General features: G+C 46.8%; 1 protein-coding gene across 4 annotated transcripts in view; it reads left to right on the top strand.

Annotated features, from left to right (window-relative positions):
- Nucleotides 1-14395, top strand: part of ARHGEF9 (Cdc42 guanine nucleotide exchange factor 9) — a 191794-nt gene that overhangs the window by 9754 nt on the left and 167645 nt on the right. For all 4 annotated transcript variants that reach the window (XM_014955079.1, XM_014955080.1, XM_014955077.1 and 1 more), the window contains exon 3: nucleotides 2646-2755. In XM_014955079.1, coding sequence (XP_014810565.1) covers nucleotides 2646-2755 — 110 coding nt within the window. The remainder of the gene's footprint in view (nucleotides 1-2645; nucleotides 2756-14395) is intronic.

Genomic DNA, 14395 nt, shown 5'->3' on the forward strand with positions numbered 1-14395 from the left:
TTTTTTTTTTTTTTTTTGGCCTCACCCATCCTGCAGAGCAAGCTAAGGGCAGCACGGGTTGAAAAGTCACAAGTGTGGTTTGCACCCATGCTTGTTCCAGCCCTGGAGCCAGGTGAGGGAGCTCTCATAGCCACAGGTTGAGGATTTTCTTGCTAGCTAATAACATCTTTTTGTATACAGTGTATTTATGAGATAAGGCTGTTTTCTCTCTTTAATATCTCCGAACACAATGCCTGTAATTTGGTTACAGGGAGATGAACAATAGACACGTGGGGTGTAAAAGCTGTTCAGCAGCAGCGAGTTCTCATTTGGTAGTTTCCTCTTGGCTTTCTGTCCTCTCACCAGCCTTTGTTGTGAGTATTTGCCATTTGGAGGTGGCAAGTGGTAGTAGATACTGAGATCACAACTCAAGTCTGAAGTTTATTTGGAAACACAGCAAGAAGTGAGGTTTTTTTGTTCTGCTCTGCTCGGTTACTCTTCCTGATTGAGAAGAGAATCTCGTGAGCCAGAGGCAGCCCAGCTATCCTCTGCAGCGCTTGATTAATGCAGCTCTCATTTGTCCTGGCCACAATGACACCAGAGAAAGCGCTACAGAATGGATTTGCTGGAAGGGTCTCGTGTTGGCAGGTAAATAGGCTGATGGTTGAATGGCTGACATCATTTTTTGAACCTCTAATTAAAAAGATTGATAATTAGAGTAAGGAAATAATTTCCTGAAGGGATGCTGCTAACACCAAGAATCCTGGGATTTAGCAATGGGCGAGTAGGGGATTGCTGCCAGAGCCTGCTGGTGTTGCTGAGGAGCACAGGGGGGATCCGGGCGGGGAAGGGATGGTGGCAGCACAGCGGGGTTAAGGAGAACCGGGAAGGAGAAAACACCAAGCAGCTGCCTCTTTAATTGATGGCTCTTCTGTCGGGGTGCACCCGTTTCCAGCGCACGGGAGGTAACGCAGGTGTCTCTCCAAATGTGACTATTGCTGTGTTTGCACGTTGCTCCCCAGTGCTACTATGTGGGCACGTTGGCTCTGGAGCCTGCAGCAGCCTCTCGCTGTACCCGGCGCTGGCGCTGCAGCTCGCTTCCCTGCCAGCCTCGAAAGTGAAACGCCTGTTGCTAAAAATAACAGCAGGCTGCCTGCGTCAGCATCGCGTTTAGGAAATAGGTCTCAGTGCAATCTCTCTCCCAGCAACGCTGGAAGAAAATCAGGCTTGCTGCCCACCCAGCCGTGCCAGGGCTGCAGCAGGGTCTCGGTGCTGCCGTCCTGGGCAGGGCAGAGTCCCCACCGATTTGGTTTGGGGACAGGGAGCGTGTGGTGTGTGTGTGTGCATGTGTGTTTTGCCTGTGTAAGGTAAAGGTGACCTAAACCCCAGGAGTGGGAGAGTGGAGATCACACTGATTTACCCTTTGCTGTCTGGTTTCAAACCCCTCGTGACTGACACAGTCTGAAACCTCTGCCTGGGTTAGAGGCGAGTCAGGAAGGTTGGCCTTGTGCATCTTTCAGGGAAGAATTTCAGAATTCGGCTGTTTTCTGTAGACGCCTTTCTCCATGAACAGTATGACGAGCCTTCAGGGGATGGGAACACCTCTGTGTGTGTGTGTGTGCATACACAGGCACAGAGAAACACCCTGCCCCAGACCAGCACCTGCCGACAGGAGCCTGTGCTGGCATCTGCCGTGGGGACATGAGTGGTGGTCACCTCTGTGTCCTTCCTCCCAGTGCCCGTCACTTCAGGCTAGGGGATGTAAAGAGTCCTGGTGGAGGAAGGGTTTAAAGTCTAACCTTGCCAAATGTGGGAGGGGAAAACCCTGATCTCACACAGAATGGCAGCTTCACCCCAAAACCAGAACAATAGGATGGGGAGCTAAAAACTTGGGTTGATTAGAAAAGCAGAGCATAATTTTGAAAGGTGAGTCGCCAGCCCTCCTCCACCGTTTACCTCTTCTTTACAAGCTGTTTTGTGCCTGGGTATGTCCCATCTGTAAAGCCAGGCTGAGATGTGGTGTAAATGGTATAGCTCACTTAAAGCTAGATCGGAATTACATCTGAGGGACTGGCCTGAAATGCTTGGGGTGAGAAGTAGCCCAGTTTCTTTGAAAAACGGCTTTTATGGACGGTCCCATTTTTGTTTTCTGCAGAAGTTTGAGGAGCTGTTTCTTTTTTCAAGGCATTGTATCATATGAACCACAGCGACTGTAGAGCTGGGATTTCTGCAGGTCCAACCTGCAGAGGTGCTGTGAGCAGTTATGACCCAAAGAGCTCTTGCACTCTTAATGTTGGTGCACGCAGATGAGGCTCTCGTGCTGCCTGGTGCTCCTGGGAGAGCATCCCGCCTTCACACCCAGCTTCTGTGACCCCACCTGCTTCCTCCACCTCTGAATTTGCCTCTCAGCTCGTAGTTTGTGCCTGCGTTTTTGTAGTACCCAAGCTGCACTATTTTTCTTGTATCCCAAGAGCACTGAATAAAGCACCTAAATATACTCTCTGCTCTCTTTTTCTAAAGAAGAGGTTGAATGAGTCTCTTGCAAACAATTTTGTTGCTTTCATTTAAAAGAACAGCCTCCGCCCCCAGCCTGAGCTAAAGCACGGCATTTATCTTTTGTCATTCCTTTTTTTTTTTTTTTTTTCCTGTGGATTTTCTCCTGGCAGCTGAGAATGAACAGGCTTCAAAGACTCTGAAGGTGCGCGGGAACTGCAGGAACGGTGGACGTCGATGGAACCTCTTCAAGCCTGGAGCTGAGAAGCTGCAAATCAGTAGGGTAAGGTGGTGTTTGGAACATGCCTCTGCCTGCTTCGGGGTGGGGGGATTTACCTGCTGCATGTCTAGCTTCGGAAACTAACAAAATGCTTTACTAACAGCTTCCTGAACCCATGGTTTCTTCAGCCACAGTTGAGGATTTGTTTGTTTTTAGAGTTATTTGGTAACACTAGAAGAATAGGTGCGTTCCCTTCGATGTCTGTGGAAGGCTTTATGGTCTGACAGAGGTGTGGGCCACCTGGTTCTTTGGCTGAGTGTTTCTTGCAGGTAGAGGGGACTGTGACGTTTCAGATCACCTATAGGTTTGCTCTGTGGTTTTGACGAGTTATTTATTTATTTCCTTATTTTTCTTAATGTCTTAAGAGGAGCCATGTTTTGCATTCTTCATAGCAGTCCTCCAGGCCCTGCTTGGAAGCCAAGGTGCTGTTCTGTTCTGACACACTATTGCTGCTGAATGCCTGAGAAACACGATGGGCTGTGTCCTGAGTCATCTCAATAAAACCAGAGCTGTTTCTGGTTGCAAACAGTGCCTGACGTTACAGCATCCTTACAAAGGCAGTGGAAAACTGAAACTTCAGCAAAACAAAAATAGCAAACCCAAAAATTCAGCAAAATTTAAAAAAAAAAAAAAGTTTGGGAAGGGTTAGTTAAGAAACTTTGCTTCTCCAGTGTTGATACCTAGGAAGGATGCGGAATGGGAAAGGGAAATGAGCTTCTCATGAGCACAGAGGCCTGGGTGTGATGTTCAGCTCAGACACGTGTGGCAAAGATCTGTTCCTCATTGGGACAGAGAACTGGGTTTGGGTGCTGATCCGCATCCCTCGGAGACTTGTTCAGCCCTGCCAATGGGCAGCTTGTTGCTCAGCCTGAATTATGGCGAACAGGCAGGTGTGAAACCTGTGCTGGGGTTTATAAATCAGCAGTACTGTGCCAAGTGCTGCAAGAGGAGGATGTATAAATGTGGCTCACAATAGCAGAGCTGGAAAATTCATCTGTCGCCACTGCCCCAAGCTGAGGGAAGATCTACGGGTCTGTAAATCGCCTCTTTGCCAGAAAAAAAATTATTCTTTGGCAAGATTGATAATTTTGAGGTAAGATTTGTGGGGTTGGGTATTTCTCGTCAGGTGCATTCATTGACAGCTGATAACCAGTCAGGTGGCAGAGCTACCACAGAGAGGAGTGATTTATAATTCCAAACTGGAGGCCAGGCTTCTGCAGAATCTATACCTGATTTCCATCTTGAATGGAGATGTGTGAGGTGGAGGGAGAGCAGGAGGAGACTGACAAAGCATGGGGCTTGTCTTAGCAGCATTGGTGCCATCTTGTCCCTGGGAGAGATGTGGCTGGTTGTGCAAAAAGGGCATTGGTATCACTACGTCATGTCAAAATGCAGAACTGTTGATGGGCAGATGCCTTATGCCTTGTGAACCTGTGGAGGCTTATTAATCTTTGCTCTGCTCAATGTGCAGATTTTGGCAAAAAACATTCCCCTCCCCTTCCCTTCCTCTTTTTTCCTTTTATTTTTATTTTTTTTCCTGGGGGGAGAATGGGAGGTAGAGTTGTGTGTATGATTTAGAAATGGCATCTCTTAACTACCTGCTAACCCTGAAGTCTGGGCTGAGAGGCTGATCCGAAACCCAAGGATCAATCCCCCTTGTCAAGGCCACTGTTTGTCACTGCTGCTTGGCACGTCTGGTGACAGTGTCCATCATGTTGCAGCTGGCTGCATCTTAATGCATCTGTTCAGACAGCAGGGATGGCCAAATGCAGTTGCAGAAAGTAAATGGTGGTAGCAGGAAAGGAGAGAAGGGTGAGTGTCTGATCCTGTGCTCCATCTCATCGTCATCCCGGGAGTGCTCAGGTGCCTGCACAAACCTGGGGTTTTTCTTGCTGCTCCTTGCTGTCTTCTCCCACCAGTCGTGCCAAGCTGTCCAAACCAGTGAGTGTCTGCAAGTCTGGGCATAAGCTTTAGAAATTTTCTATGGAGTAGGTAAGGTTTATTGTTTCCAGTTCCTAGGTGGGAGTAAGAAAACTGAAGCTCTGGAGGGTGATATGTGTAGAGCCATGTGATTTTTTTTTTTTTTTTTTAATTTTTCTCCTAATTTTAAAAAGTGGGAAAAAAGTAAATACGATCAAACTGAGTTGACTTTTAAAGGCTTTCAGCATTTCTTTTTTTCCAAAAGTACACTTCTCAGGCTGGAGAAAACAGTTTATGTGCAAAGCATTTTGTTTTAGCACTTAGAGCCTTTACTTTTATGGGAACAGTTGGTCTTGATTGTGCCAGGCTTGCATGGGACCTCAAGGTGCCCAAGGCTGCAGGCTTTGCTGCAGCAGACAGCTGAAATGCCAAAGAGTCACCCAAAACAGGGCCCTCCACATCCATTATGCCTCTGTGATTTACCCTCAGGCAGGTCCTGCCAGCTGGGACTTGGCTTCTTCCTGGGGACAATGGACAAGGGGAGAAATGAGTTACTTTCTCCAGTTTCAGAGCAATTCTGGGAGATGTTTCATGGTCTGGATGGCAGAAGTGGAGGGTGACATTCCCATCCCAGGCTGGGTTTGTGCTGACCCAAATCACTGGGGCCGTACTCCAGAAGGAGGTTCAGCCTGGATCCATCCTCTTGATGTGTGGAGGGGTGTATGTGTTAGTTCTCTCTATCTTAGCTGTGGCTAGAGATTTAATTTTTAGCCTTTAACTTAGCAAAGAGGACTGCAGACATTCCTGTTCTCTGCTCCTTTTCCCCCTTTCTGTCCTGTGTTGCTCTTGTACAAGGGACTAGAGCCCACATTTATATGCTGGAGGAAGCCACCGTCTAATTAGATAGAATGGCAACTTTGCATGAGAGCCAGCGTCTTTGACATCCCCTATGCTAATCAGAGGCAGACCTGCTGTGTAAAGGTGTTGAATATTCACAAAAAAATCCCCAACCCAGCCTGTCCTTTCTCCTCACTAAGTCATGAGCTATTTTCAGAGGCTGGTGGGGGGTTGCCATTGGGATGATGGTGGATGTGTGAGTCCGCAGCTCCCCAAAGCTAATTCCCCTCCGGCGTGTTTATGAGGAATAGGAAATTTAAACAAGGTGCAGCCTCCAGGAGAAGAACAGAGTGAAGGGAAAGTTGATTTGGGTTCTCTCTTGCTCACACAGTGCTGCAATGAATAGGGAATGCTGCTTGATATTCCGGACCAGCTCTCCTGCTTTCTATTTATATCTTCCAGCATAATGCTGAGCGAGCATTTTGTTTAGTGGGGTTATGGGTTTTTTTATTTTTTTTTCCCTGCTTGAAATGTGTCCTGCACCATATTTCTCTTGCCTTGCTACTTCGGGGAGGAAGGGGGTGCAGCGGGGATCAGGGACTGCTGCATTCTCATACGTGAGCTGGATGAAATCCCTGTCGTTTTTTCGTCCTTCTCTCCATGTGAATAGGCTGATGGAAAAGCATGGTCCCGTGGCTTCCCTGCTGCTAATTAGTTTAAATATCAGTGCGCTGGTTATGAGAGGTTTATATGCACATATGGAGGGCTGCCAGGAAAATGTATGCTCGTTGAATCTCCCTTCTCTCATTTTAAGCATTCAGTGCTTCTGCGGGCAGGGTATGGCTGATCTGTATGGTTTTGGGGGGGGTTAGTTTATATCTTGATAAACCTACTACGCTGATCTACTTAGCAGTGCCTTGAAATCTTGATACAGTTATTTCCATGGCTTTTCTCTTTGAAGCCACTCTTAGCTGTTTATAAGTATTTTTTGCAAGTTCTGAAAAACTCTGTCCGTGATGTATTGTTAAAAAAAATAAAAAAAAATAAAATTTAGCTTCCTCATTCAAGGAGGAAACAACAATTCTGTCCAGGCTGACAGATCCTGATGCTCCTGTCTCAGAGCCTCATAACCCTCTAATGCTGTTACATGGTCCCCATCTGTCCGTGTGAAGGGTGCTCTGCATCAGTGGGGTTTGCAGCAGTGGGCAGCCTTTTAAGCACCGAGGGGCTGATGTGTCTAATCCGATTTAGTTTACGAACTGGTCAGAGCACAGAGAACATTGAATGGATGTGTATAGTCTCCGATGAACTCTAGGTCATCCCTAAACCCATTTGCATCCACCTCGCATGAATGGACAGTGCTTTGAACTCGCTCCCTGGTGACTGTGATGAGTATTAGTGCAAAATACACTTTAGGATTCCTGGTACCACAAGTGAGCGGTACTTACAAACTTACCATGCTCTGCTTATTGTGTCTTGCTTAGAAACAACATTTCAGGGTGCTGTGTTTTTACACAGAACAGTGCTGGGGGGAGTCATAAGTCTCAATTACTTTGATGTTACACCAACAGTGCCATAGCATGGGTGTTTCTCCACCACACCTGGGGCCAGACAGGGCTTCAGTGAGTGTGAAGGAGAAGCTTGAAACGATGAAATGGTGAACTTTGAGTTGTGGGTTTCTGTGCTGGGTAGCACAAGAGAGAGAATTGAAGTTCCAGGCTTAGAAGAGGTTCTCAGCTGTATAGAGGTTACCTATTAAGAAAATCTCAGCTTCCAGTTCATGATGGTCTTTATAGTGCCATGGGACCTTGGGGTGTTTTCTGTGCAACTGCAGGTGGTAGATACTGCACCCTACATAGTATTAAATGCGTGTGTAGCGGTGACTGTACATAATCACCTCTTCTGTGGTTCAAATTAAACTCTCCATTCTCATCTTAAATATAAGTTTGGAATGGATCCTTTTCCCTGTTGCTTGGTAGTTCCACCTTGATTGCTCTGCTTCAACTCATTACTCAGCTCTGTCACTATGTTTCACTCTGGGATATGGTTTATACAAAAGAAGCTTTTATGTAAACTCAATTTGTGTTGCATTGCTAAAGCCTTAATGACATTTTGCTTGGCAGCACTATGGACTCTATGTGGTTTGCCCTTCCCCAGTGCACTATGTTCTCAATAAACTAAAGTCCGTGGTAGGTGTAGCATGAAAAATCTCTGAATAAATATTGGAACAAATGCTTTTGTAGTGCTTCCTAAGCTCCGACCACATTTGTGATTCAAGGCCACTGCAGTGTCACCAGTATTTAGCTGAAAAGGAGCTAAATTTGGGAGGGAAAGGAGAAAGTACAGGTCATAGCTTCAAAATCTCTTCTGTAGCTGCTGAGATGAGATGCTGAGATGCATCTTCCATGCAAAAATGCTGCTGAAGCCACTGGTGCCTGACTAGGTGAATGCATCCAGAAACTCATCAAGGGATGGAGGGGGAGCAGTTTGCATGTGTGTGGCTCCCTGTGCTCTCAGAGATGAGGTCCGGAGCGCTTTGACGCATCAGCAGCCTGAGATGGCCAAGGGCAATTCCCCTTCGGCCCCTGGGATGGAGAGCTGCAGTGTGGAGGTGGGAAGGCTGTCCTCCTGCTCCTGTGGTGGTGTGAGCTGTGTGTGGTGCCATGCTGTGACCAAAGCTCTTGATTTATTCCTGTTGACATCCTGGAAGGAAGATCTGGGACCATCCCCTTTTTTCCCTTCCCCTACCTGTTCTAATCTGATGATGCTTGAGTAATGTGGAGAGAAGACCTTCATAAAAAAAACAAATGCAGTGCACAAAGCCACACTGCTGTGATGCTTTAACTGCTCTGGGAAAGTGTGGGGCTTGCTTTGGCTGGATTTTGCTGTGTGTTTTGAAATCAAGAAGCTGAACTAGGGTTTGGGTAACAAACTGCCACTACCTAGTATCACAGGTAGGAATCAATGGTCTAATTTTGTCTCTGGTTTTGTCCTATGGAATTATAGTGGTTTTCATACCTGAATTAAACTTGGGACATTAACCCAGCACTGTGCTTGTACTTGGAGAGTGAGGAGTATAAAATTAACAGGATGAGAAGCTGCAAAGGGAACTTGGGTATTATATTAGTCAAATTACATGGCCTGCAATGATCTCCTCGATGAATCAGGGAAAACTTCATCTTTTAATGGACTGCACAGAATATAGAGAATAATTCCCCTAATAAATCTCTCTCAGTCTCTAATATCTAAGGAAATACATTATCCTGTTGTCCAAAATCCTTGAGACATCAGTCTTATCTGCACCAGAGTAGACATTTCATGTTAGCTCTGTCTGGTGTGACAGGGTCAGCGGTCGCACCGCTGTGCAACTGGAAAAAAGATGGAATAATAGTATGGGTGCAGTGCTGTGCTTACAAGTGTTAAATACCCTTTGCCATCACAACATCCAGGCAGACTCTGCATCAGCAGGATGTATTGTAGCATCCTTTGAAGAGCTGGGGAGGCTGCAGAGAAACCACCCCCTTGTCAGGGGCGCAGCACGGAGCCTGTGGCCATTGGGGACCACCCTCAGAGAAGTCTTTGGCCACTGGCCTTGAACTCACCCTCAGCAGAGGACTTAACTTACGCTGAAAGTGGAGAGCTGCTTGGGCACTGGTCACTTCCCAGATCAAGATGTATTTTCCTGCAAATCTACACGCTAACGAAGTGTTGTCTTTGCAGTTCTGCTTCTCTGCTGTTGCTTTGGGTGGCGGTGTCAGCTGTAGGGTTTCTCCCCAGAGATGTGATACATGATTTGGTAAGTGAGAGAAAGGAAGGCAGAATAATTGCCTTGAGACAGAAAAGGCCTGCTGTAAACCACAGCTGGAGTGGGATGCCCAAGAAGCAGATTCCACCTCAAGTTGTGCCAGGGGAGGTTTAGGATATTAGGAAATAGATAAAATTAGAATATTAGGAAAAATTTCTTCACCAAAAGAGTTGTCAAGCTTTGGAACAGATTGCCCAGGGAAGTGGTGAAAGTCTCCATCCCTGGAGGTATCTAAGGATGTGTAGAAGTGGTGCTGAGGGACATGGTTTAGTGGTGGCCTTGGCAGTGCTGGGTAGACAGTTGGACTCATTGATCTTGAAGGTCTTTTCTGACATCAGGGGTTCTCTGATTCTACGTTGCTAAGCGGTGCTGGGGCTGCCTTTGTCACAGGTGTCTTCTGGGTGCTGAAATGGGCTGCAATCAGGTGAAACTCTCTAGAGAGAGAGAGGAAAAGGTAACGCAAAGCTTTTCAAGGCTTCGCCACGGCAGTGATGCACTTGGGTGTCTTGACAATGATCTCCGTGTTCCTGGAATTGCACAGGGCAGTGCTGACAGGAGCTGCCTTGTGGGATTGCCTGTGGCTTGTGAGTGACTCCCAGATGTTTGGCTCTGAGGGCCACTGGTGGCTTGAGCACATCTGGGAGATTTCCACTCTCTTTGCAGTACGACAGCCCAGGGCTCTGCACTGTGAGCCTTTCAGCTCCACAGCAACTCTGCGAAATGGTTAAGAAGCTAATGCAGTCTTTTGCAAAATAACAGGTGTGTTATTTTGTCTCCATCAAGCCCGTGGAACAGTGTGCTGTCAGGTGTTTTCCCTGTAATTGCACGGGGTGGTACCTGCTGTGTAATTCCCCTGCTGAAATACAACCCAGCACAACCAGGCAGTGAAGCTCCCAGGATGTGATGTTTCAGTGCAGGGTAAGAAAGATGTTTCTAGACTCTCCTCCCATCTCTGGCAGCTCGGGGATTTGTGCAGGTGAGAAATTTCTTCCTAGGGATGAGAAGGGAGAACTATTTCCCCACCACAGTCTCTGTCCTTTCTCTTTACTGTGGCTGGGAGGGATTGAGCTGCTCGTGGTCTTGTGTTACTCATTTATCTGTGCGACTTCACCGGAGCAAATGAGTATGGAAAGTGAAATGCCTCAAGTGCTTTTAGTGTTGGGTGTGAGGGTGGGTAAGGGTGATGGACGAGGGAGGAAGAGAGTGAAGATGTCTCAAGTATAAACTGAGCAATAATCCTGCCCAAGTGTGAAGTTCTTGCTCGGGCAACACCATCCTGAGAGGCAAAGCTTTGGCTGGGAGTGAAGTGAGAACCTGAAGCACTGGCACTTTCAAAACAGGGACCTGCTAAAACAAAAATGGTCAATTCTCCTGGCTTAGTCAGCTGCAAAGAGCAGGAGAACGTTCAGTCCCACCTCTACAGCATTTCGCAGTGACAGAGTTGTTCTAGAAATGGATTTTGTCCGTTTTTTGCCAGTAGTTGGGGGCTGGTCAAGAAGAACCAGTGGTTGGATCTTTCTATACACGTGAGTTATTTCCCTACGTTCTTTATTAGGGCCATCTCTTTCTCTTTTAAGATGTCTCGCTTTTATTTTTAACACTGGACAAATATCAAATATTCCTCAAGAGAGATCTGTGATTGCAGCTCAGTTTTGACAGTTGAGAGTAGTCCAACTGACACACTCGCTTCATCCGAAATGCTGCTATTTTGAGCTCTGCTTTTGTTCTTAACCATCAGTGATAAGTTTGCATTTCCTGTGGATGATATTTTGGGCTGACGTGAGTTGTTACAAATCAGGTCTGCAGAGGATTTGGCTGTAGTGTTTAAAACTCCTTTGTGTAAAATGCTTATCTTCCGGTGTGAGTTTTGTTTCATCTTTTCTGTTTTGATACTTTTTCACCCAAAGCGAAGCAGAATTAAATCCTCACACCCCAGCTGGTCATCACTAAATAATTTGGTTTACATCTTGCTGAAGCATTTTATAAGTCCTTCTGCAGAAAGACTTTTTTTTTTTCCCCCTTTTTTCTTTTTTTTTTTTGGCCTTAAGATAAAGACGAACCGAACTTTACAGGCACTTCTTTGGGAATTGGATGTTTTCCAGCTATTATTTTGCAAACTATTAGAGCGGCAGATCATGAGGTGGGAACCCAGTTATGCAAACAAAGCCTCGTCACTCTTAGCCAAAAATAGCTTTGGTACGTGTGCATTAAGGTGGAAACGGCGGCCTTTGGTGTACGTACAGCAAACAGCGATGGGAGGGAGGCGAGAGGGGAAGCTGCAGCTTTTTGTTCAGAGCCTCTCAGGAGATATTTAGAAAAAGTGTGTTTTGCAGAGACAAGCTTATCATTTCAGTGGGATAGGAGTCATTCCCTTTCCTGTACAAAAAGGGAACAAGGGTTTTGAGAGATGGCACTCTGTTCCCAGGGGTGTTAATAATTTTTAACATCCAGGTCCCAAACAAAGCATGAAGAAATACTGGAGAATAGTTAAAAAATGTTTTCTTTCCTTTTCTTCCTCTACTCAGTCCATCTCAAGCCCAGCGAAAGCCTGTTTGTTTCTGCAGCCTCGTGTAATTCTTAAATAACCCATTGGTTCCTTGCTGCGGGAGACGGTTTCACAGCTCTTTGTGGAGATGTTTCCTTTGCTGCCTTGGCTTAAGTGTTCATCTGTTTTCATTTCAGCCTCAACCAGCACTGCAGTGCCCTAAATAATTTTGAGATCATCCCACTAGCTGTTTGCTGTGTGCTTGTGGACATGCTGCCTGTTAAGTTTACTGGGTATTTGCAGCAGGAATGTGGCCCCGTTTCTGTTAATATGCTGCATGTTACTCTCCACCAGGCTTAAAATAAACTCTTTTTTAATTTCTTCTGTAATATTGCTACGCTGAGCTCCCTTTGCAGTGATGTGTTTAATTGCAGTTTGTTATCTGGCTGTTAGAGATCGTATAGCGCTTCTGGCCCAAGATACAGTTTTGGATAAAGAGAGGAGATAAAGTAGGAACTCAGGTATGGAAAATGCAGCTTGTAGGTGTGCAGATGTAGTTTCCATTGGATTAAAGCCTCCTTTTTATGAAGACTTGCAATTTCTTATCTCTCAATACTTTTCTGGGATGAGTGGAAAGGGGCCTATAAAGATGAACAAAGGCTTGCTGCCTTCTGTAATGGGGAGCGCCATTCCCAGGCGCAGTTCATTACCTATTCCTCACAGAGAGTTTTTTGTCTCAATTAGAAATCTTGCTCACACTATATCTATATTCATCCAGAATTGCGAGTGCCTATCAGAATATCTTAATGTGTTCTTAATGTACTTAAGGAGTTCTCTGTTCCCACTTCTCCTCTTTCCAAAGTTATGAATAAACTTCTTCCTCTGCAAAAATTTCCAAACACAGATTTTTATTGTCTAGGTCCCCCCTCCAAGTTTTGTTATGGGATGTGTTGGTTTCTAGCATTAGGATGCTTTGTCCTTTCCAAATTTGAGTGTTTTCCAAACAGGATTCCCATGCATGTTGCCCTTTGGGTTGTGCCAGTTGAGAATGGCTGTATTCCAAAATAGCTGACCTCAGCTGAACATCAGCACGCACAGCTACCCAGAAAGGGGAGATTAGTGCTGATTTATTGGTTTGTCAATTAAATAAGCACTAGGATTCTCACTGCATGGCTGAGAGGTTAAGTATTGTGGTCACAGCAAGAGATCAGCTTTCTTAAATGTATCTGCTCGTTTCTATACATTTACGTTGAGTTAAAATATTCCTACATCCTGCACTCTTCAACGTTAATTCTGAGATTTATTTTGAACCATTGCCAGGGGAATACATTGTTATGGCATCCTCTTTCCACGTCTATTAGCAGGAAGAGGATAATTGAGGAAATCTCACACAGATTTAATTGGGGACTGAGGGCAGGAGCAGGGAGGGGGAGAAACACAACCCAGAAGTAGGTCAGAAGTTTGGCGGTGGGTAACTCTTGCTTGACACCGAGCGACTGAGCCGAGCGGGGCTGGTGTAGGCAGCTGTGGCTCCGCCGTGATTTGGGGGTTAATCAGGTAATTGGTGGTGGTGTGAAAGGAGTTGCCTCCCCTATAGCTTATATAATGTGCCGCATATAGGCCAGTCCAGTCACCTCGGTGGCGCGGAGCATGGTGCGGCCGCCTCTGCCGGAGTCCCAAGGGCGGGTGGTGATCCCTCATGGCTTTGTCCAGCATGGGTAAGGAAATGGGGGGGGGGGCTGAGAGCAGTTCAGCCCACTTTGGGGGCAGGCTTTGTGCAATTTTAAGCTCTAGAGAGGAAAGAAGGCGTCACGCACCGTTTTGCAGCCATCTGCGAGATGCTGGGGAGCAGCGTCCTTGTAAGGATGAGCCCGGGGCTGTGCGGGGAACGTGTGCTCCCTCTGCACCTCGTCAGCCCCTCCGCCTGCCCCGGGGAGCCACGGCCCCTGTGCTGGCAGCAGTGCCTCTGAGGCAGGGTCAAGATCTTCTTCCAGTTATTATTTCATTGTTTGCTTATTGCCTGATGTGGCTGCAACACGTGGGCACTGTTCTGCAAATCTGCATTGGGCGTTCCTTGCGCTGCTGACGTTCCTGCTGTCTGGTTAGATCCACACGCTGAACTCCGGGACGCACGGTGCAGATGCCTGTGTGAGGCCACCTTCCAAAACCTCGTGAAGCTGCAGCCTTTTGGTCAGGGCTCTAAAAATGTGCTGCTTTTCCTTGAGATGCTGCTCTCTTTTCTGGACCTGTGATGTAGTGGCTCCTCCATCCAGCTTTTCATCTCTGAAATCCCACTTGCAGGGTAAACTTTGGGTCTGTGCTTTGGACTTTCTGCTCTGTGCCCGGACAGTCCCTAAGGCAAACCTGTAGCACGTATGGCCCCTGGGGGGGCTGCACCTCCAGGCACCTCCTGCCTACTGTGGGATGCTGACACACCAGCGTGACTGTCCCTGTGCACCATGAACTGCCTTAGGATGCACGGATGTGACACCCCATAACCAGCTGCACATGGGGTTACGTGGGTGTGGAGGGAACCTCCTTCAGGGACAGCAGACTTGGTGTGGGAATGTGACAGGCAAAGGCAGCAGGGGAGGAA

The sequence above is a fragment of the Calidris pugnax genome, unplaced genomic scaffold (genome assembly GCF_001431845.1).
Source record: "Calidris pugnax isolate Ruff unplaced genomic scaffold, ASM143184v1 scaffold38, whole genome shotgun sequence".
Lineage (NCBI taxonomy): Eukaryota > Metazoa > Chordata > Aves > Charadriiformes > Scolopacidae > Calidris > Calidris pugnax.